Source organism: Panthera onca, chromosome C1 (assembly GCF_046562875.1).
Source record: "Panthera onca isolate mPanOnc1 chromosome C1, mPanOnc1 haplotype 2, whole genome shotgun sequence".
Lineage (NCBI taxonomy): Eukaryota > Metazoa > Chordata > Mammalia > Carnivora > Felidae > Panthera > Panthera onca.
The window spans coordinates 94612976-94638749 of NC_138346.1; the positions used below are offsets into that span (position 1 = coordinate 94612976).

General features: G+C 36.6%; 1 protein-coding gene across 13 annotated transcripts in view; it reads right to left on the reverse strand.

Moving 5' to 3' along the window:
* Nucleotides 1–25774, reverse strand: part of R3HDM1 (R3H domain containing 1) — a 127594-nt gene that overhangs the window by 38888 nt on the left and 62932 nt on the right. For all 13 annotated transcript variants that reach the window (XM_060625978.2, XM_060625992.2, XM_060625988.2 and 10 more), the window contains 2 exons: nucleotides 13282–13436; nucleotides 8569–8720 (listed from right to left, as the gene is read on the reverse strand). In XM_060625978.2, coding sequence (XP_060481961.1) covers nucleotides 8569–8720; nucleotides 13282–13436 — 307 coding nt within the window. The remainder of the gene's footprint in view (nucleotides 1–8568; nucleotides 8721–13281; nucleotides 13437–25774) is intronic.

Here is a 25774-nt window from a genome sequence, read left to right on the forward strand (position 1 = left end):
GGGAAAAACAGACTGTGGGGAGGAAAAAGGAAAGGACTTAAAAGTAGCCTTTCTTTTTCATCATTTCATAAAGATACTGTGAAGCATTTTTTAGCAAGTTCTGAAAAATAAAGGTAGTCTCTTCAAGTTTCTCTCTGTGTATGCTAGCTCTTTGAGATGACAGATCAAAAACAAAAGTATATTCTCCTTTTGAGTTTCAAGACAAAAATGAGAAATGAAAGGTAAAACAGGAAGAAAAAATCCATCAAAATGAGGGCATTTTAAGATATTATCCAACTAGCTTGCCACTTTTGAAGACATTGTAGGAATGGAATTTTCTCTCCATACAAAAAACTGAGAGAAATCCCACGATTAGTTGTGAAACTAAGCTTCTCTGACCACTACATGGCTTGCTGAAAATGATAATCTTCACAGTATACATAACAACATAATCTAATCCAAACAAAAAGTTGTCTCAGTGATAAGTGAAAGGTTGAGCTGAAAAATAAAATTAACAATTCAAATTCTATTTTTCTGCATAAGAAGCCTCTGCCAAAAAAAGAAAAAGAGGTTGCTAAGCAACTCTCAAGCTAAGGAAGACATTTTTCAAAACAAAGTCTCACTGTTCTTACAGAAATCTTACCTCTTCTTTGTTAACAGAATGGAGCTCATTACAGTCCATTAATAAAAAACATAAAGAGTGCATGGATGAGGACTCTTTAAGGTCAGAGTTTAACATATATTTTCGATCTAAAACTGAGTACACTTGTTGGAACGGGGTTAATTTACACAGTTTTATCTTTAAACATTGTGTCTTGGATGAAAGTTTATCAATAAACAGTGATAAACAGACATAATTTTCCTGCAGACGTGTAAAATATTACTGGGTTATGGCTACACACAGCTCAACTCTGTGGATAAAAACAAGATGAGAAGGGCTTAATGCAGGTGAAGGGTCTTAACTCTTGTCAGAAGAATCATCTAGATCAGGCCCATGACAGTGAAATGAGAATGGAGAGAGCTAGGGGTTATGACCAGTGGGTTTTTTTTTTTTTTTTTTTAAGTTTATTTATTTATTTTGAGAGAGAGAGAGAGCGCACGAGCACGCGCGCATGCATGTGAGAGCGAGCAGGGGTGGGGCAGAGAGAGAGAGAGAGAAAGAGAGAGAATCCCAAGTAGGCTCTGTACTGTCATTGTGGAATCCAATGTGGGGCTCAATCTCATAACGCTGGAATCATGATCTGAGCAGAAATCAAGAGTTGGATGTGCTTAACTGACTGAGCCACCAAGGAGTCCCTATTACCAGTATTTTTAAAGGGCTCTACAGGTTATTCTAACAAGCTGATGAGATTAGAAATCACTGGCAGATATGTTAATAAGGTAGGGTTCTAGAAATCAGGGTAGAAAAGTTTAGACCTTCAGGTTAAATTCTATGGTTAACTTTTCCCATGTTTCATTGTGTATATGTAAAATAAAAACAAACACACATTCTTATCCTTTTCAAAGGACACTTTAAAGACAAGCTTCTAGAAATGTAAAAAGTATAGACAAGAAGACATTCTAGAAGAAAGGTTTTATCTGCATTTCTAAGCTTTCTGTAATGAAATCCCAATTAAAAAAAAAATTCATGTTTTGAAAGTGGGAGAGCGCATGTATGCACCACAGTGGGCGAGGGGCAGAAGGAGGGAGGGAGAGAATCTTAAGCAGGCTCCATGCTCAGTGTGGAGCACGACCCACTGGGAGATCATGACCTGAAGCGAAATCAAGAGTCGGATGCTTAACTGACAGAGCCACCCAGGCACCTCCAAAACCCCATTTTAGAAGGACTGAAACAGAAGGTGGAGAAATGCTGACCAGGTAGGCAGGGCTCAAACAGTAATAATGCTAAGGTTATATACCATTTGGTTAGCAAAATGCTTAGTAGCTATACATATTGTGTTCCTTAATGCTCTTAAATGATCCTTCCTTATATTCATTTTGCAGGACTTCCTACTTGTTTCTTATGTGTAAGTTTAGCTCTCCATAAAAAAAAAAAAATTGTAGCTCCCTAAGGACAAGGACTATGTCTTATCTTTCTTCCATATCTAAACATATTTAAATATGTAAATTCTTGCTGGATTGAATCTTTAGCATTAGAGAGGAAGGCAAACCTTTTATAGTCTTCTGAAAAATAAAGGCTACAGATTTGTCAAATTTTATAGTCTTTACTTGACTATTAAGTCAAAGCTTTATTAAGATTTAGTAGGCTTTAGCAGTAGAAATGATTAAAACTCACTGATAATATAAACTCTACATTATTACTGCATTCTGGATGCCTTTATGGTGTCTAACACAGTATGAGGCATAAAATTCAGTTGATTCTTGTTATTCATGATAATTATGTTCTAAAAGTCACATGAACACTGAATTAGCAACTACTGAGCCATTGTCTCTACAGGAAATACAGGGTTACTAAGAGCCTCTCTGGTCACAATATCCTCATCAACTGATCAACATGTAACCTTAATTTTATGTGTATCTGTTTAAAGACCTTTAATGTAGACTTCTTACAATAACTAATTGTGTGCAGTATTTCTTTATTAAACATTATTTGAGAGGGCTTTAACACTTTCCTGACCCAGAGTAATTTGACCACAAATTTCCTTGGCTTTTGGCCTCACAATGCTGTCATTATGCTTTTCTTACTGGTTGTCATCCCGTGAATCCACAAATTTATCTGCTTTTCTATCTTTATATAGCTTCATCACATATTTTAGAGGTTACCTTAGTACTTTCTGGAGTGGTCTCACCTACAGATGGGTGGATTTCTTCCTTTTTCTGGATGTGCCACATTGCTGATTCCTTAACACTGCGCTGATGGCCAACAATATAATTCATTCCAGAACAAACATATTTACTCCATAAGACACATTACACCCTTCTTGTGCTTAGGAACACTAGACAGAACTTCAGCATTATGCCTGGGGGCTATTTTAAGCAGCAAAATTACCAAATAGCACAAAAATGCCAAAACTGTAGCACTAAATAGACTGAAAAGGAAATTTCCAGTATGAGAGCTGAAATAAGGCGGAAGACTTAACCTGTTTGACCTCAGCTGAGAATGTGTACATTGGGTGACTCAAATTTTTCACTGCTCTGTGCATATGTTCAAATGGCTGAGAAAGCCTGCAAATATCTATTTTTGGATTATAAATAAATTATAGGGAATAGGCAATTTTGCAAATACAAATTGACAACAATGTTCAACTGTATATATTTCCTTTATGTAAGTTATTCTGAAGGGATAATGTAGTATACTTTTTCATTCCTCAGCTTAGTGTTTTGGTAAAAATGCAGATTTCAAATTCACTGAAGTAAATGAGGATAAATTTTCTTTCTTTCTTTTTAAAGTTTATTTATTTTGAGAGAGAGCGAGTGAGCACAAGTAGGGGAGGGGCAGAGAGAAAGAATCCCAACCAGGCTCCTTGCTATTAGCACAGAGACCAACATGAGGCTCGAACCCACAAACTATGAGATCATGACCTGAGCTGAAACCAAGAGTTGGATGCCTAACTGACTGAGCAACCCAGGCACCCCAAGATAAATGTTCTTAAATCTACAAAGTGAATGTCTTTTAAGAAGTATGCTTGGCATACAAGAAAAGAATATGTAAATTCTGGTCACATAGAAAACACAAGTCATTTAGAAAATAAACTAACATTTTATTATATTTAGTCTACTTGGGAATAACATTCGAAAATATTTTCTGCTTCAAGGACAAACTAATGATACTCTATGGTTTCTTTCATCGTTCCTACTACTTTTCGGGTAAGTGTCTGACCAGCAAGCACAATAATCTGGAACACAGCTCAGATCCAGGTATGAGGTAAAGGCATGTGAACTATTAAAACAGAAGTCACAAATTCCTCAAAGATATCAAAACCTTTTTTCAAAGCAGAGCCCTCCAGGATCTGACTCACAGCCTTTCTTTTTAAAAACCTAGTTCTAGTAACTCCACTGCAGATTTAAAGCACCTACGCTGACTATAAGTGACAAAGAAAGAGCCTGAGATTAGAAAGTAAGTGAAAATATCTCCAACATGCTTCAAACTTCTGTGGGGGCACAATTACTGAGCATAATTACTGATGCTCAGGATTATGGCTCTGAATAAGCAATAAAAAGTTTTATTAACAATTTTCAGTGTCTTCCACCTAAGAACATAGGCAGTATATACTATATTTTAGAATAATTTTCATACACAAAGTCCTACACATGGAATTCTGCACACTGATCCTGTGAGGTATTATTCTTATTTTACACATGAGAAAACCAAAGTGCAAAAAGACTAAAAAACTTGCCTAAAGTCACATATGCTTGAAGACAGGTTTTGACTCCAAAGCTCAACTTCTTTCTAAATTTTTTTCTAAATGTTTCTTTATTTTGAGAAAGAGAAAGAGAGAGCAGGGGAGGGGCAGAGAGAAAGGGAGAGAGAATTCTAAGCAGGTTTGGTGCAGTTAGCACAGATGTAGGGCTTGATCTCACAAACCATGAGATCGTGACCTGAACCGAAATCAAGAGTCAGATGCTTAACCGACTGAGCCACCCAGGCCCCCCTTAGCTCATCTTTTTCTAACCATATAATGCCCCCTCCCCCCCAATCAATTAACGCCTCATGGCACAAGATTCAGTTATCTATAAAAAGTACCTAAGTTAGACCTCTTCATAACCTGATATCAAATCAGGTAGATTCCATGATGAAGAGCCTTAAGGAACAGGGCATACATTTGGACTCCTGAGAAAATGGCAGAAGTTATAAGCAGTATCTTAAAATAAAGAAATGAAGCTAGCTGAAAAAAAAAATCTGTTATCAGTCATATTACTAAATTTGAAAGATTTAATTCTCTCATATTTCAAACATGATATGGTTGTATATTTAAAAAAAAAGCAAGTTGTAGACATTTTATATTTTAAACTATTTATAAATTCCATTTTATGTCTGTGTTAATCTATCTTACTTGTGTCTCCGTACCCATTATCTGTGTTACCACATGATTAGGTACAAGGAGGAAGTGAGGAAGGATACAAACCAGGAGAGAAACATGGGTTATCCAACATGTGCGTATATGGAAAATGATCTCGTTGACAGGGTCAGGGGAGAGAAGGCAATCAGAACAACAAAATACTGCCTGCATATGATTTCATTTACATAAAATTATGTTTGTGATGAAATGAGGAAAAAACAAACACACAAAACAAGAATGTCTTACACTGAATCTTACTAATCTGATCTTCACAATACATTGTTAAAGACTGAATACAAGATACTGTCTATTTCATTAGAATCTACCACCTAACCTAATTTCAATACCTGTGTATTTTAGATGTGTATGCCTTTATTTGGGCAGGAGGCTAATGTGACAGAATGCACACTCTAGAACGTGAACACTGGTCACCTGGAGGTGAGGGCAGAGTGGGGCCTAATGATTAGCCTTCATTTTACACACCTTTGTATTGATCGTTTAACTTGTGTCAGCAAGCATAATTTATTTTGTAGTAAAAATATTAACGAAAAATTTAAGAGCATATAGAGGTTGCAGACACAAAATAGTAACATTAAGGCCAATAACTGTACATAATTGAGAATAATATATATGTACCAATACCTATGTGTAAGTTGGCCTCTGTCATTAAAGAAGTGTATTCAATTCACTATGCATTTACCGAGCTTCTACCCTGGGCTAGGCCCTGCTCTAGGTGCTGAAATATTCAGATAAACCTCTGCTCTGCATGTAAACACACTGGAATATGTAAATAAAATATAATTTATAGAACAAATCTAGATTTATGAAGGAATGGTCTCTATAATATTAGCCCTTGGATTGTAATACAATGATCTAATTAATAAGTGCCAACAGTTGATCTTTACATTGGAAATCTGAAATATTATACCAATTTGCTTATCAAATATTGCCCAGAATCACCAATAAAATTTCAGTAAAGAATGCTGTTACATTTTTTAAAATGCTGTTATAGTTAATTTTTTTTTAATTTAAAAATTAAAAAAAAAATAACATTAGTTACAGATGTTTTCCACTCAAAGGTATCCTTAATCAATTCTGTGTACGACTTATACTCCTACCCAATAACTAGCATAAAAGGTATCAGGATAAAAGTGTGACAGGATACACATTCTTGCCTTATGTGCCATCCATTCCATTTCTCACATTGGTAATCTGTAGTTGGAAGAGATCAATGTAGTTTGTTACATAGTAACCAATCACTACTGTCAATTTACAGCTAGCTTATTTCAAACTTATCTTACCTTTCTCTTCTAGGTCTACGCACTAAACTGAGTAATTCCCAAAAGTTTTTCTCAAGATTAAAGTTGGAGGGGAATCTCACTTCTCTTTTAATTGCTGGGCTTCCAAGCTATTCCTCAGGCCAAGGCCAGCTCCCCATATTTTTATTTTCTTGTGGAAGCAGGACTAGGAACTAAAGGTTCGTATGGTTCTTTCCAAAGTGTAGTTATAAGCATTCTACTTGACGGTTTTTAGATCCTGCCACCATTATTTTTTTTAAAGTTTATTTTTATTTTTGACAGAGAGAAAGAGCGCGCGCGCGCGCGCGAGAGCATGAGTGGGGGAGGGGCAGAGAGAGAGGGAGACACAGAATCCGAAGCAGGCTCCAGACTCTGAGCTGTCAGCACACAGCCCGATGCGGGACTCAAACTCACAAAACGCAAGATCATGACCTGAGCCGAAGTCAGACGCTCAACCGACTGAGCCACCCAGGCGCCCCATCCTGCCATCATTCTTAAAATAAGGTTGAATTTAGGGGTGGGTGTTACAGAGCTGTGCTCTTTCCCATCTATAGACACTCCCAGGGCCAGCTCCCTCGGAAGTCGAGACAAGATTGCTTTTGTTTCAAAGAAATGATAAATATAACAAACATGGGAAAGTTTTTATAAAGTCTAAGCCATCTTTATAGGTCCTTTTAGACTTGATCTTCTTTCAAGAAAGCCCCTCTACCCAGCATGCAAGCCTATAAAACTTACAAAAGCAGGGGTCTTTTGATCTCAAATAAGTCACTGTATTAAGTAATATCCCCTTCTCTCAGCTTCTGCTGTACATTGGAATGATTTCTTTGGTGATTTTCTCTCAGGTCAACAAAACGTTACACTTTGGTTCAAAAAGCAGATAATTCACAGCCATTCTCACACCATCCATTTCACTTGTGTTAGCACAAAATTCTGCTTCTGACAACTGAAATCCTGAACTGGCATTACAGACCCCAAATTTACATAAATCAGAAAAAGAAGTTCAGATTGGGAGCATTTCTCCTTATTTACAGAATTTAAACTTATACAACAAATGGGAAATTTAACACAGTATACATTTCTTTTTTTAATTTTTTAACGTTTATTTTATTTTTGACAGAGAGAGAGAGAGAGAGAGAGAGCAAGCATGAGTGGGGGAGGGGCAGAGAGAGAGGGAGACACAGAATCTGAAACAGGCTCCAAGCTTCGAGCTGTCAGCACAGAGCCCGGTGTGGGGCTTGAACATGCAGGGACAGTAAGATCATGACCTGAGCCGAAGCTGGATGCTCAACCAACTGAGCCACCCAGGCACCCCAAACACAGTACACATTTCTATTTTCAGTGTGTAGCTGCTCTACCTCAAAGACACAACCAACTTGCTGATTAAAAATCCTGGGCCTCTTCAATCTGTGACAGTCACAGAGCTGGAAAGGGCAAGGAAATAAGCAAATCCTCTGTGTGTGTGTGTCCTATGTGTGTGTGTTGTGTCTGGTAACAAATACGAGAGCCAAGTCTCCATTCTCCCAAGTAGATTCAATGAAACAAGTCTGTCAATCCTTTTCTCACCCCTAAATATCATCACCAGTAACCATAACCGGTGCCAACCTCTTACCAGCAATGAAAACTTAGGTCTTCCTTCTCGAAAAGAGCAATGCAGTCCCTCTGGCAACCTTACAGGGATGTCATGAGAATAAATCAAAGACTGTAATACTTTCTGAATAATGGACTAAAGTTACCCAATTCAAAGGAAGATTACTATTTATATCACATTAGGCTTATCAGAGAAGCTTCTGTTCTTCCAAGTTGAAGCAGCTAAAGAAGTAGTTTCATAACTTGCTTTTACACAGAGCTATTATCATTTGCTTCTTCTATATGCCTGTCTCCTCTTACTGATGAAAAATGAGTTCCCTGTAGCCTGAAAAATTTCAGTTAAGAAATTTTGCTGCTAAGGTTATACACAAGAAATATTCTCCCCTGACTCCTTACAAAAACCTTAAATATTAAATGCTCCAAACTCCAAGGTCTATGGCCAACTACTGGTTAAGAGGAGAATTGCCTACTTTTAGGCACATGAGAGACGATTTGACTCTTGTTCAGTTTACATATGAAATGTTTTGCATATATGGATTCTGTTAAAAGAACTATTAGAAAAGTAGACTGTATCATAGTTTTTCTATTCTATATTAGACAATCACTTCAGGTCATGCTCTTTACTCAATTTTAAAATTAGCAACAGACCATAATCATGATAAACAATGAGAAGCTATAGGATTAGGTTTCTTGGTCATACTCACCTTAAATTACTTTGTTGACCAGGAGGAATGACACTATAGTAAACTGGCATTCCTGTTGTGGGCATAGATCCTTGATTAGACTGATTAGGGAACACAACAGGCTGCTGATAAGTCTGATGGGCAATTCCTTGAGAACTTTGAGGCAGTGAAACCTAAAATTTGAAAGACAATTTAAAGGGAAAAATGTTCTTCAAAATCTGGCAAATGTTAATGTCTCCAGCCTCCATAAACTTTTCCAGTATAAACATTTAGGAATAAGCTAAAACTGCCAATCGGCTGTCATGATAAATTAGCTACAGTACCACAACTTTATTTCTGTCTTTTCAGCCAGCTATTATTTTTGGCTAGGCTTTATCAGTTGTATAGTAGGCTAGATGTATTCGGTTATAAACATAAAATGTGACTTATGTCCTTAAGTAAAACTTGTTTTAAAAAAGAAATGGTTTCCAGAGGCACCTGAGTGTTGCAGTCAGGTAAGTGTCTGACTCTTGATTTCAGCTCAGGTCATTATCTCAGTTTGTGGGTACAAGCCTCGGGTCGGGCTCTGTGCTGACAGTGCGGAACCTGCTTGGGATTCTCTCTCTCCCTTTTTCTCTGCTGCTTTCCCACTCACATGCACGCTCTCTCTCTCTCAAAATAAATAAACTAAAAGGAAAAAAAAAAAAAAAAAACCAAAAAAGAAATGGTTTCCAAACACTGATGACATTTCCAAATACGGATGATGATTTGATGTGGAAAAAGTAATACAATACAGTTTGTCTCAGGCAGAGCTAAGTAAAACTCAGGTAGGGCACCAGGGAGATACACTGCATCATAAAGAGTGTGAGTTTTGGAGCTTAAGATAAACAGACATGGTATAGACTCCATTCCTTGGCTATCTATGAGACTTTGGGCAAATGACTTAACTATTCTGAGGATCATCAGCTTCGTATCTGAAAAAATGGGACACTACTTCCATCTCATGGGAGGCATTATCTCCACTGTAGTCTCTATTTACAGGATCTAGTACAGTAGGCATCTGGTGAATAGCAGATCTTTCAGTTCTGTTTTCTATATTATCTACATAGAAACCACATAAACAGAATCGGTTTTTTAGTACACTGGTTTCTCTACTTTCTAAAATAGAAACCACGGACACAATTGGCTCTTCTGATGTTGTTGTTCTAATGGGTTCTTAATTCATAAATGTGCCACAACATTACGGGTGGATTATAGTGATTTTGGTAAATAGGGCCAATGTAAAAGCTTCTGAAGGTTATGATGATGATGATGACGATGTTAGCAATGGTAGTATCAATAGTAGTAAAAGTAGGATAGTGATGACAATGGAAGTTAATATTACTGACTAGTTACCATCACACATCAGGTTCCATTCTAAGAACTTTGTGTGTTATAATATTAAGTCTTCCTAATAACCTGAAAAAGGTACTTTTATTATCCCTGTTTTATAGATGGGAAAATTGAGGTTAAGTAACTTGCCCAAGGTTGTATAGCTAGCAAGCAGGGAAGTTAAGATTTGAACCTATGGGGGCGCCTGGGTGGCTCAGTCAGTTGAGCATCCAACTTTGGCTCGAGTCATGATCTCACAGTTGACGAGTTCGAGCCCTGCGTCTGGCTCTGTGCTGACAGCTCGGAGCCTGGAGCCTGCTTCCGATTCTCTGTCTCCCTCTCTCTGCCTCTCCCCCACGCATGCTCTGTCTCAAAAATAAAGATAAACATTAAAAACAAAAAATTAAAAAAAAAAAAAAAAAAAAGATTTGAACCTATGCCCTCTGGTTCCAGAGTGTCAGCTCCTTAATCATCTCACTATTCTATCTGGCCTCTGTGATTTAGAAGTTGATTAACTTTTTTTTAAGTTAATTAATTTATTTTCATGGAGAAAGAGAGAGTGTGCAAGTGGGGGAGGGGCAGAGAAAGAGGGCACCAGAGAGGATCCATTGTCAGCATCCCAAAGTCTGATTCAGGACTTGAACTCACAAACCCTGAGATCATGACCTGAGCTGAAATCAAGAGTCAGACGCTTAGCCGACTGAGCCACCCAAGCACCACTGGAAATTGATTAACTTCTAAGTCTTGCTATATAACATGTTACTGAAATGCAAACCAGTCTTTTTAAAAAACACAGTAATCCTTTATTACTTTCAATTTGGCTCAATTATTGCAAAGAGAAAGTTACTGGTTTGATTTATCCAATTCTGAATAACTCTTTTTGTCTACTGAGGGAGCGCAACATTCTAAAATTATTATTTATGATAGTATCTAAGTTAATATATATGGAAGACAGATCCAGGGAAAATGACACAGCTCAATCTAGATGATTTAAGCTATAGAATAAATCTACAACTAGTGGTAAAGAAAAAATTGAAGTACCAAAAAAGAGAGAGGGAACAGTACTTGAGACCTATGGCCACCAAATACAATCTACTAAGGACAGATGATTTTTCTGGCTTATTTTTTAGATGGCATTTTATCACCACCTAGCCTGTCTACGAGAGGTAGTAGGAATTATAAGGCAAGTTCTTAATGCTCTACAGAGCCATCCTTCTCATAGTCTTTTACCCAGTTTGAAGATTATATAAAATACCTTGAGAAATGATTTATAACTTGTAAAAACAAGTATGCTATAGAAATTATAATTACTGTCTTAGCACTGAAACATTTTCAATATATAGCTCATTTTAAAGAACTATACTAACAAGTCTGTAATTTATTTAAAAATTGTATTAGTCACACCAGACTGTGAACCCCCTAAAGGTGAAGGGCAGATCTTATTTTCACAGTGCCTGGGTACTGGGTTAGGAAGCATGAGCAAGGTCCTTGACAAGGGAGAGTTCCTGCTCTGGTACTGATCCTGTCTAATGTCTAGCTATGGAGAAGTAGGGGATGGGCAGTCTCATGTGCCTGGGCTCAAGTACAGAGGATAAGGAGTAAAAAGCATGAGAGATTGGAAAGAAAACAAAAATATAAAACCTAGTTTTCTTTCTTCCTTAGTTGCTTTCTATTATCAGGAAGCTAGAAAACTAGACATACTGTTAGTGCTCACTAGCCCTTCCTTGACAATTCTGTAGTTTACATTTAATTTCAATTTAAAATTTCTGGAATTATATGGAATATGCTAGCACCTTTGCTCATATCCTTCCCCATCCCCAGGATTTCTTCATAACCAACTTATGCCCATAATTTTCTTTTAAGAGCTAGTTAAAGGTTTTTATCTTTCCAGAGAACTTCTGTATTTAAGTTCCTAATCAGTTCATGGTTTTATTTCATAATCCTGTTATGGGACTGTATACATCACCAACTTGTTTACATGTACATGTATCTTACTAACTAGTCTTATCTTTACCTCATTGAGATGAATGAAAATGGTCTTTGGATTTCTTAACAATAGACTCAGGTATGGAAAGCCATTAGGCTAATAAAACAAACTCACTTGCAAGTTATTCCAGAAGGATGAAGGAAAGGTGAAACAAATTTCTGAGAATGTGTCATATTACACTAAATATACCTGACCTATACATGAAACAATAGGTATTTCTACTTTACAACTATAAATTAAAATCCACAATACTTTTTAAAAAAAATGTTTATTTATTTTTTTGAGAGAGAGTGAGACAGAGCACGAGTGGGGGAGGGGCAGAGAGAGAGGGAGACACGGAATCTGAAGGAGCCTCAAAACTGAGCTGTCAGCACAGAGCCTGATGCAGGGCTTGAACTCAAGAACCATGAGACCATGACCTGAGCCGAAGTTGGACACTCAACCGAATGAGTCACAAGGCGCCCCCCAATGCACTTTTTACATAGAAAACTCAAATAGTTTTATGACTTTTATTATTTACTTTTTTAAAGTTTACTTTTTTGGGCGGGTGCGGAAGGGGCAGAGAGGAGACAGAGGGTCTGAAGCGGGCTCTGCAATGTCAGCAGAGCGCCCAATGTGGGGCTTGGATTCATGATCCGGGAGATCGTGACCTGAGCCAAAGTCAGACAGTGAACCAACTGAGCCACCAGGTGCCCCAGTTTTATGACTTTTAAATAAATAGAACCAATAATAAAAAAATTTTTAAAGTGTAGTAGTTCTCTGTTAAACTATATTCAGTATTCTGTACAACAGTTATTCTGTGCTCGTGTAAATTGTTCTGGGGAATATAAAGACAAGATACACTTCATAACTCATTTTATGTAGTGACCAAAAGTCCACAACATTTTTAATACATGATATGCCATTCCTTTCTAGGACTGGTGGTAGGGAAAAAGATCAGTTCCATGGAAAACCTGACATTCTTTTCTATTCTATCAACACTGATTTATAGTTTGTATTCTGCCTCACTCTTTTAAATACCTACCTCTCCCTCTATTTTCCCTGTCATCCCCCTCTCAACAAGACTTTCTAAGGAGCTGAAGAAAAGAATCAGATACTAGGTTGTTATATGTTTCTATCATTGGAAACATAGACAACGCCAAAGAAAATTTTCTTGCCAATACCAATGTGGTTCACGTGGTAGTACACATTTAATTATTTATAAAAATTAAAGAATTGAATGAATAAAGCAATACAATGAGGTAAAACAAAATTGCTATAACTAATACAACTCTTATGACTATAAATTATGTATCACAGAATCATTTCCCCTATAATAAGAAAAGAAAGAAGATGCACTGTAGCTATATATTTTATGTATTTACCTCTATCCAAAGATGCTAATAGTGACAACATACCTGGTATGATGGCACTGAAGGATATGGGATGACTACTCCTTGGATCTGATTTCCAATGTTGTTGGGCTGGCCACCAACTAGACTCTGACTCTGGGGTTGCTGAACTCCAACTAGTCCTTGGTAGTTTTGCTGGTGGTTGGGTATAACTTGATAACCTGTAATGGCATAAGGAGTTAAACCTTGCTTTGAATTTAATTTTTTTTCATCTAACATAATGTTTTTGTGTTTTAAGCAAATACTTTTGTGTTTTAAGATGACAAAAAGATAAATAAAAATAAAACAACAGAACTGTTAAAAGAGCAAATTTAAAAAACCCTCATTATGAGAACTAACATTTAAAGGATTTACTGTATGGTAACTCCCAGCTGTATTTTTCCCCAATTAAAATACATTCAGATAAAATTTGTGTACAAAGATTTCCTTTGTAGTTAAGGAAATTTATATGGTTTACATAGAAAATTACTATTCAATGTATATTATGACAACTATATATGACAACTGATTTCTGAGGACCATATATATATAATTTCTGGTCCCTGTGCAAGAGGAAAATGTAGGGCTGCTTGTTGAAAAATTATTAAGAATTTTAGTTGGTAACAGCAGAACATCAAATCAAACACAGGGCCCTGTGTAACATCAGAGGTTGCATGCCCATGAATCTGGCTCTTCTGAAAACCAAAAGTAGGAAAGAGGAGAACCACTTTTATAGAATGGTTGTCACACTAAGACAGGCATCCTTATATTAGGAATATGTAAAGGGCACAAGAAAAATGGAGTTATTCAGCACGTTTTTAGATCATTTCCTTAATGTATTATTAAGGTCACTTGACAGAGAAACAGGTCCTTAAAGAGATTAAGTAATTTACCTGAAGTCACACATGAAACACCTAAGGGACAACTCTTCTCTAAATTGAAGGCACTATTAGTAACTTAAGTAGTAAATTAAAAGTATAAGTTTATTTTTATCAAGTGAATTCATGAGTTATTTAAACAAGAATCTCCACAATGATAAGCTTTGAGTAGTAAGAAATGCATTAAAAAAAAAAGAAGAATCATATTTTGTCTCTTGACACCAAGAGGATTCCTTTAGGTAAACCCATTATCTCAAAATTAAGTAAATTACTAGAAGCTACCACAAATCACTTTCTTTCTTTCTTCCTTCCTTCCTTCCTTCCTTCCTTCCTTCCTTCCTTCCTTTTCTTTCTCTCTCTCTCTCTCTCTTTCTTTTTTAAGAAACCAGATAAAAATAACCATCCAGCTTCAGGGTATTTGAAAAGTTTCTACAAAGATGAACCAAACTATAGTATTGCCCATGCAAATTTCTACAACTAAAGGTCAGTGAAATGATTTTTCTGGTAATACTATAAATATATTTTGCTATATTATAAATACCAGTTTTCATTTCTGTGCTTATTAATCTCTTAAGCAACAGACATGGCAAAGATCCCATCTCAGGTACCGACTGTAGATAACAGTATCAATGTAGTTGTCTGGGAGCCTCTATGATTCTGCTCAATGACTAAATAGCTAAATACAATCTGACATCAACCTTTTACAAAGAAAGAAATACAAAGCATTATTTGTTAACTAAAAAACATATTAACAACAACAAAGTAAAAATCCAATTACAGTGAACTGTTTAACAGTGAACGGTTTTGTAAAATTATGCTAGGTCTATGGCAATAATGCTTTATGGCCACGTTATAAATGACTTCTGACTATTCTAACTTTGTACAGAAAATTTATATTCTAATCCTAGTCAGTAATGAAGTGATGGATAATATGCTATTTCCTAAACCTTTCTGTGAGTGAATTTTCTATAATACTTAAGGGGAGAAGAAACTTACTTCTTGTTCTTTAGTCTAACAGTTAACATTCAACCCTCTTTACAGTTTATCAAATCACATGTATTTCAAATTCATGCTCTAAATGCCAAACACCATCAAACCATACGCTGACACATTTCCACACCTAGGAACGTAAAGGGCAGGAATGGAAATGGGATGTGAAGATATGATCTTTTCTTGTGTTGGAAATACCATCTCAGAACATACACATACACAAGCATATACTGCAGTGTCAGAATTTGGGCTCAGCTCTTTATAGACTGGGAAAGTAACTTATGACAGACTTGTCAGACCTACAGTCCTATACAACTGAAAAGAAAAATGTAGATACCTGGCAGAATTCACTGTAATGTAATCTGACTTAAAATACCTCAACTTAAAACAGTCACATCCTCCCAGGGAACTTCACAACTGTTTCTCATACTACTTTTATAGTTTATTCAAAATACATTTGAAGTTATAGGTTACCTTGAAATAAAACTTTGAAAAAGAAAAGCCAATTTATGTGCAAGTGTTCTGATTTCCTTTATTTATTTAAATTTACTAATTTCTGGAGATTCACACTGGAGCCTTCCAGCCTAAAATTTTCATTAAAAAAAAATTTTTTTTTTAATGTTTATTTACTTTCGAGAGATAGGGAAGAGCATGAGCAGGGGAGGGGCAGAGAGAGAGACACAGAATCCACAGCAGGCTCCAGGCTCTGAGCTGTCAGCACAGGGCCCGACATGGGGCCCGACGTGGGGCTTGAACTCACCAACCGTGAGATCATGACCTGAGCCAAAGCCGGATGCTCAACCGACTGAGCCACCCAGGCGCCCCCAGCCTAAAATTTTCTTATGAAAAAAACATCTGACAGAGAACACTTTCAATAAATAGCTATAGATTCCATGTCATAGGACATTACACCATGGAATGTGCATCAGTAAATTTCTAATGCTATTTTAGATTCCCTAATGCAACCTAATCCCCATCAATATCCATGCCACAGTGTATCTCCACACAAACGTCATGCACGTTTTGACAATGTGACAACATAACATGAAGTATAAAACATCCGACTCCATCACCTCATCATTTGTTACATAGGGTATTAAGCTGTGAACCCAGGATGTTACTGGTGGGGATATAAAGAAAATAAGACATAGTCCCGTTTCTTTGAATTAGGTATTCTTAGCCCTGATACTGTATTAGAATAACAGTATAAAAAACACTTACAAAAATAGGAGGGTGAAATTAATCCTGAAAGAAGTAATACCATTTGAGCTTGGACTTAAGGAAAAGGAAAAATGTCAGGAAAAAGTATAGGGGCACCTGGGTGGCTCAGTTGGTTGAGCGTCCAAGTTCGGCTCAGGTCATGATCTTGTGGCATATGAGTTCGAGCCCTGCATTGGGTTCTGTGCTGACAGCTCGGAGCCTGCAGCCCACTTCAGATTCTGTGTCTCTCTCTCTCTCTGCCCCTCCCCTGCCCGTGTCTCTCTCAAAAATAAACATTAAAAACAAATTAAAAAAAAAAAGTAGCATAAACAAACTGGGAACATATTCTTAAATAAGAATAGAGCTATTAAAAATAAGAATGTAGGGGTGCCTAGGTGGCTCAGTCAGTTGAGTATCTGACTCTTGATTTTGGCTCAGGTCATGATCCCAGGGTCATGGGACAGAGCCCTGTGCCAGGCTTTGTGCTGAGCCTGGAGCCTGCCCTCCCTGTCTTTCCCTCTCACCAAAAAACCCCTCAAAAAACAAAAAACAACACGTCAAACACTTAAAAAAATTTTTTTTTACATTTATTTATTTTTGAGAGACAGAGCGTGAGCAGGGGAGGGGTAGAGAGAGAGGGAGACACAGAATCAGGCTCCAGGCTCCGAGCTATCAGCACAGAGCCTGACACGGGGCTTGAACCCATGAACTGTGAGATCATGACCTGAGCTGAAGTCGGACGCTTAACCGACTGAGCCACCCAGGCGCCCCAGAACGTCAAACACTTTATTTAAAAAAAAAAAATTTTTTTTAAGATTTATTTATTTTTGAGACAAAGAGAGAGAGAGAGAGCATGAACAGGGGAGGGTCAGAGAAAGAGGGAGATGCAGGATCTGAAACAGGCTCTAGGCTCTGAGCTGTCAGTACAGAGCCCGACACGGGGCTTGAACCCACGGACCGCAAGATCATGACCTGAGCCGAAGTCAGACGCTTAACCGACTGAGCCACACAGGCACCCCATCAAACACTTTAAAAGAAAGTATCTTTCCTAAGAAGCCCACATTAATCTTCTTCTAATTTTGTTCTTTGCCTTATTCCAGATGTTTTAAATGCTACAGATAACAATCCTAAGTGGCTCCTGCTGTGTCACATTTTACAAGCAGCCTGGACAAGGATGAGAGGCACAACGAGTTCCACTGCAGCCCCAGCAGATGGCCTAGGAGCAGACATCTGATCTCACTGCCAGCCACACGCACCAATAAAAAGCTCTCAGGGGGCAGGACAGGAAGAGAGCCCGCCATTTTGGGAGCCTTGCAGCCATGGCAGACAAAGTGGGGGCAGGCATCTGGTCTGCTGCTGGTCCTGCCTACCAACACAAGACTCTCAGGGGACAAGGCAGGGAATGCAACATGCAGGTCTTATGGTGATCTGCTGAGGGCAGGCCTGTGGTCTGACTGCTGACACTGCCTAACTACAGGCCAACAGTGATCCTGGGCCAGTCTGGGCCCTAAACAGCACAGGGACCAAATCCTACCTACAACATGCAAAGTGGGCCATTACAGCCAAGAGGACTGAAGGCAAAAGTGGCTCAGCCACAAAAGCAGAGCACAAGCAACCCAGAGGAGCCACCACGAAGCACCTGATTCTGGTAAAAAGGGGATACTGTGCTACTGAGCACCACTGGACCTCTTTTTCTTAAGGCCACTACTTTCAAGATCAGTAGACAGAGTTGACCTTCTTAATACACAGAAACAAACATAGAGAGTTAGACAAAATGAGGAGACAAGAATACATCCCAAATGAAAGGACAAAACTGCAGCAAAAGGACAAAATGAACCTGAGATCAGCGATATGTCAGGATAAAGAACTCAAAGCAATGGTCATAATGATACTAACTGGACTTGAGAAAGAAAAAATGGACAAACTCAATGAGAATTTCAACAAAGAAAATATAAAAAAGAAACAGATGAAGAATTCAATAACCGAAATGAAAAATATACTAGAGAGAATTAGCAGATTAGAGGATACAGACGAACAGATCAGTGATTTGGAAGGCAGGTAATGAAAAGGCAACAAACTGAACAGCAAAAAGAAAAAATAATAAAAAATGAGAACAGGTTAAGGTTGTTCAGTGACATTATCAGGTGTAGTAACATTTGCAGTATTGGGATGCTAGAAAGAGATGAGAGAGAAAAGGAGGCAGAAAATTTATTTTAAGAAATAATAGCTGATAACTTCTTGTATTTGAGGAAGGAAACAAGACATTCAGATTCAGAAGACACAGAAGGCCCCCAATAAATTAAACCCAATGAGGTTCACACCAAGACACTTAGTAAGTGAAAGCAGTGTGACGAAGAGAGAAATCCATTTTATTTTTTTAAGGAGGCTCCACCCCCAGTGTGGAGTCCAATGCAGGACCTGAACTCATGACCCTGAGATCAAGACCTGAGGTGAGATCAAGAGTCAGATGCTTAACTGACTAAACCATCCAGGCACCCCTAAAGGACATTCTTTGAGTGGAAAGAAAAGGCCATAATCAGGAGTAACAAAATTATGAAAGAAAAAAAATTCATATGTAAATACAAACACAATCAAAGTGGTAGATTAATCACTGAGGGTAAAGCACAAAACCAGTAAAATAAATATATCTATGAAAATCAGTTAAGGGATCCACAAAATAAAAGGATGTGAAGTAGGGGTGCCTGGGTGGCTCAGCTGGTTAAGCGGCCAGATCTTGATTTAGCCTCAGCTCATGATCTCATGGTCATGGAATCAAGCCCTGCATTGACCTCCTCACTAAGCATGGAGCCTGCCTGGGATTCTCTCTCTCCCTCTCTCTACCCCACTCCTGCTCTCTCTCAAAATAGATAAACTTTAAAAAAAAGTTAAAAAAGGATGTAAATATGACATCATATACATAGAATGTGACGTGGAGGGGAGTAAAAATTTATTGCTTTTACAATAGGTTCAAACTTAAATCAACTATCAATGTAATATAGCCTTCTATATGTATATTATATGTGAGACTAATGGTAACCACAAAACAAAAACCTGTAATAGATACACAAAAAATAAAGAGAAAGGAATCTAAGTATTTCACTGAAGAAAGCCATCAAACCACAAAAGAGGAGAGCAAAAGAAGAAAGGAACAGAGAACAGAGAAGAACTTACAAAAACAACCATAAAACAAATAACAAAATGGCTGTAAATATATACCCATCAATAACTACTCTGAATGTAAATAGACTAAAGGCATCAATCAAAAGACACAGGGTGAATGCATGGATAAGAAAGCAAGACCCATCAATATGCTGCCTACAAGTGACTCACTTCAGACCTAAATACACATGCAGACTCAAAGTTAAGGAATACAAATAAATGTACTGTGAAAATGGAAGTGAAAAGCAAGCTAGGGTAGTGAAACTCATATTGCACAAAACAATCTTTAAAACGAAGATTGTAACAAGAAACAAAGAAGGACACTGCGTAATGCTAAAGGGAACAATCCAACAAGAGGTTGTAACAATAATAAGTACTTATGTACCTAAATTTGAAATTCCTACATATATAAAGTAACTATTAAAAGACATCAAAGAAGAAATGATAGTAATACAATAACAGTAGGGGATGGTAATACCCCATTTACATCAATGGATACATCCTCCAGATAGAAAACAAGGAAGCAGGAGCTCTGAATGACACACTGGATCAGACGGACCTATCAGATATATTCAGGACATTCTATCCAAAAACAGGAGCTTACACATTCAAGTGCACGAGACAGTCTTCAGAACAGATCATGTGTTATGCCACAAAACAAATTTCAATAAATTAAGAAAAAACAGTCCTGTATTTTTTCTGACCACAATGGTATGAAACTAGAAATCAACCACAAGAAAAGATTTGAAAACATGAATACATGGGGGCTAAATAACATGCTACTAAAATGGCTCAACCAAGAAATCAAAGAGGAATTAAAAGAATACATGGAGACAGATGAAAATGAAAACACAATGGGCCAAAATATTTGGGATGCAGCAAAAGCTGTTCTAACAGGGAAGTTTACAGCAATATAGGTCTATCTCAAAAGCAAGAAAAACTTCAAATTATCAATCTAACTTTACATCTAAAGGAGCTAGGAAAAGAACAAGGCACAAAGTCAGTAGAAGGAAGGAAATAATAAAGATCAGAGCAGAAATAATGAAACAGATACTAAAAACACAAAAGAATAGATCAATGAAACCAGGAGCTGATTCTCTGAACAGATCAACACGAGTGATAAACCATTACCCAGACTCACTAAAAAGAGAGAGAGAGAGAGAGAGAGAGAGAAAGAAAGAGAGAGTGAGAGGACTTAAATAAATAAAATCAGAAATGAAGTGGGCGCCTGGGTGGCTCAGTCGGTTAAGTGGCCGTGGTTGACTTTGGTTCAGGTCATGATCTCGCAGTCCCAGGTCAGTCCCTGTACTGACAGCTCAGAGCCTGGAGCCTGCTTCGGATTCTGTGTCTCCGTCTCTCTCTCTGCCTCTCCCCTGCTTGCGGTTTGTCTCTCTCTCAAAAATAAATAAACATTAAAAAAAATTTAAAAGAAAATCAGAAACGAAGAAGGAGAAATAATAACTGACAACCATGGAAATTCAAAGGATTATATTATAAAAACTATATGCGACAAACTGGACAATCTAGAAGAAATGGATACATTCTTAGAAATATATAATCTTCTAAAATGGAATCAGGAAGAAACAGAACATTTGAACATACCGATTACCAGCAATGAAATTGCACCAGTAATCAAAAAACTCCCCCCAAACACAAGTCCAGGACCAGATAGCTTCAAAGGGGAATTCTTTCAAACATTTAAAAAAAATTTAATACCCATTCTTCTCAAACAATTCCAAAAAACAGAAAAGGAAGGAAAGCTTCCAAGTTCATTGTATGAGCTCGAACTACTCTGATACCAAAACCAGATACACCACACACAAAAAGAAAACTACGGGCCATTATCTCTGATGAACACAGATGCAAAAGTTCTCAACAAAATGTCAGCAAACCAAATCCAATAATATACTATAAAAAGAAAATCATTCACCAGTGTAGAGTGAAATTTATTCCAGGGATGCAAGGGTGGTTCAGTATTTGCAAATCAATCAATATGATACATCACATTAATAAGAGAAAGAATAAAAACCACATCATCAGCTCAATAGATGCAGAAAAAACATGTGACAAAAGACAACATCCATTCATGATAAAAACCGTCAACAAAGTAGGTTTAGAGGGAACATACCCTGACACAATAAAGCCAATATATGAAAAACCCACAGATAACATCATTCTCTATGGTGAAGAACATAGCTTTACCTGTAAGATAAGTCACAAGACAAGGATGTCCACTCTCAACAGTCTTATTCAACAAAGTACTGGAAGCCCTAGCTCCAGCAGTCAGACAAGAAAAATAAATAAAAGGCATCCAAATTGGAAAGGATGAAGTAAAATTATCACTATTGCAGATGACATGATACTATAAATAGAAACTCCTAGAAATTCCACCAAAAAGCTACTAGAACTGATAAATGAATTTAGTAAGGTCACAGGATACAAAATAAATATACAGAGATCTGTTAATTACTATCCACCAATACTGAAGTAGCAGAAAGAGAAACTGAGAAAACAATCTCATTTACAATTACAACCAAAAAGGTAAAATACCTAGGAGTAAACTTAATAAGGTGAAAGTCTTGTACTATGAAACTACTATTAATGAAAGAAATCAATAAACAAATGAAAAGATATTCCATGTTCATGGATTGGAAGAACCAATACTGCTAAAATGTCCATATTACCTAAAGCAATCTATAGCTTTAATGCAATCTCTATCAAAATACCAATATACTTTACAGAACTAGAACAAAAAAAATCCTAAAATGTGTATAGAACCACAAAAGTCCTCAAACAGCCAAAGCAATCTTGAAACAGAACATTCCTAGATTTCAAACTACAGTACAAACTTGTAGTAATCAAAACAGAATGGTACTGGCACAAAAACAGACACATGGATCAATAGCACAATAGAAAGCCCAGAAATAAATCCATATTTATATGGTCAGTTAATGTATGACAGAGACAAGAACATACAATAAGAAAAAGTCTCTTCAACAAATGGTCCTGGGAAAACAGGGCAACTACATGCAAAAGAATGAAACAGGACCATTTTCTTACACCACATATAAAAATAAACTGTAAATGAATTAGAGACCTAAATGTGTGACCTGAAATAAGAATCCTAGGAAAGTAAATATGTATGCAGTAATTTATTTTTTTAAAATAAATTTATTTTAAATTATTTTTAAATATTAAAATTTTAAATATTAAATATTTTAATTTAATATTTAATATTTAATATTGAAATACTAATTTTAAATATTAAATTTAAAAAATTTTTAAAATAATTTTTTAAATTATTTATTTAAAAAATAAATTTATTTTAAAAAAGTAAATTACCCTCAACGTGGGGCTCAAATTCATAATCCCAAGATCAAGAGTCACATGCTCTACTGACTGAGCCAGCCAATCACTCCCACAGGCAGTAATTTCTTCTCTGATACAGATCTTAGAAACATTTTTTTAGGGGTGTCTGGGTGGTTAAGTGGATTTAGTGTCGGATTCTTGATTCTGGTCAGGTCATGGTCTCATGGTTGTGGGATTGAGCCCTATGTCAGGTTCTATGCTGAGTATGGAGCCCGACTGGGTTTCTCTCTCCCCTTCTGCCACTCTCCTGTTCGTGCTTGCACTCCCTCTCTAAAATAAAATAAAATAAAATAAAATAATTGAAAAAAAAAAGAAACATTTTTTTAGATATGTCTCTTTGGGCAAGACAAACAATAGCAAAATTAAACTACCGGGACTACACCAAAATAAAAATCTTCTGCACAGCAAAGGAAACCATCAATGAAACAAGGCAACTTACTGAGTGGGAGAAGATATTTGCAAATGATATATCTGATAAGGAGTTAATACCCAAAATATATAAAGAACTTATACAAGTCAACAACAATCCCCCTCAAATAATCCAATTAAAAAATGGCAGAGGATGTGAATAGACATTTCTCCAAAGAAGATATCCAGACGGCCAACAGACACATGAAAAGATGCTCATCATCACTTATCATCGGGGAAATGCAAATCAAAACCACAATGAGATATCACCTTACACCTGTCAGAATGGCTAAAATCAAAAACACAGGAAATAATAAGCGTTGGCGAGAATGTAGAGAGAAAGGAACCCTTGTGCACTGTTGGGAGGAATGCTAACTGGTGCAGCCACTGTGGAAAACGGTATGGAGGTTCTTCAAAAAATTAAAAACAGAATTACTGTATGATCCAGCAATTATACTACTTACCCAAAGAAAAGGAAAACATTAATTCAAAAAGATATATGCACCCCTAGGTTTACAGCTGAATTATTTACAATAGCCAAGATATGGAAGCAATTCAAGTGTCCAATGACTGATAAATGGATAAAGAAAATGTGGGATCATATATATACACGATGGAATATTACTCAGCCATACAAAAATAATGAAATCTTGCTATTTGCTATAACATGGATATACCTAGAGGGTATAATGCTAAGTGAAATAAGTCAGTGAGAGAAAGACAGATACTATTATGATTTTCCTAATGGAACTTAGGAAACAAAACAAAGGAACACACAGGAAAAAAGATTAATACAAAAAAACAGACTTAAATAGAATAAATACATGGTTATGAGAGGGAGGTGGTTGCTGGGATGGATGAAATAAGTGAAGGGGATTAGGAGTATAGGTATTTTGATGAACAGAATTGTTGAATTGTATTACATACCCAACACCAGTAACACTGAATGCTAATTATACTTAAAAAAAAAAAATCCACAGGTAATATCTAAAATTGTTCTTTTTAACTGTTCTCTCATTGTTTGTGCATGCCTTAAAAAACAATAAAATGGTGTGCTTTTTAAATAAGGTTAGAAACTTTAACACTCTTCCGTATTAAAAACAAAGAAAACCCATATCAGCTATCACACAGCTAAGCCAGTAAATGGGCACTCAATATTTATACTTACTGAATAGACAACAGAGGAAAACATATTCTTAACATAATAGAATCAAAATAATATATGCTTCTACATGAAACCAGAGGCTTACTATGTGTGCTGACAGGCTGACTGAGAATAGCGTTTTTCACTGTCCACATCTATCAAATGGCTCTGAAAGCAAAAGCTGAACTTAAATTTTAAGGTAATGCGTTTAAAATAAGGTTAAACATATTTAACTGCCATTTCATTAAAATGAAATCGGACCCTGTGATTACAAATCACCTCAGCGGATTCACGAATTCATGGGTCATTCATTAATCCTCTCCTTAGAAACTGTACTGCAGCTGAAATGCAGATTTCATGTCATTAACCTCAAGGTGCTTACTTGATAAAGGAAGAACACAGAAATGTTTTAGTTTATATTTAATATGTAAAGCTTGAAATGAAGGTTTCATTTGAATATTTCTGAATAAATCTGCACACTTAAAACATATCTAAAAAAAGCCTTATTTGATTATGCAATAGGTTTTCATGGTAGAACATTTGGAAAATATGAAAAAGGAAAAAGCCACTATGGAAAAACATCATTTTCATAAAACAATTACTCATAGATAATTACCATTTACTTGTATGTATAGGTAGCCTTATTTCTGTGCACAGATATAAATACACATATCCACTTACATTAGATATAGAAATGGCACATACTGTTTCAAAAGCTTTTCCATAGCTATGGATAAGGTCAACAGAAATTTCTAAAAAACTATGGGAAGGAAGTATCTAAGTAAATGTTCTTACAAGATACTTAGACCTCAAGTTAACAATCAGAGGATTAGAAAAGAAATCAACTGATCTGAACTATCGTACTTTAAGGAAAAGGCATGTGTTAAGAAGTCAACAAAACAAAAAGACCTCAATATGTCAGAACAAACTATGTTAGTTTCCCATGGCCATTCTGAAATTCAGACCAAACACAAATTTAGCCCAAAATTCCTATGCCTCTTCATTTAGAATAATGCATAATTGTCATTTTTTTGGATGACACCACAAAATAACATCAGGAGCTAACACTGACATGACATTTATTAGGTTTTGGGCACTGTTCTAAGTACTTTATACTTGCTAACTCATTTAGTGCTCACAATCTCATGAATAGGTATAATTATTACCCTTATTTTTTGAGATGAAGAAACAAAAGCACAGAGAGGTTCACACCTTGCCAAACGGGGTTTGCACATACTATTCTGATTCTAAACTTTCCTTTTCTCAGGGACAAACGCTGAGATAGAGTATTACAATAAGCAGAACACTGAAAACCTAGGCTCCTTCCATTTTCTGAGAATTTTGGTTAATGAAGACTTTTACTATAGGTTAA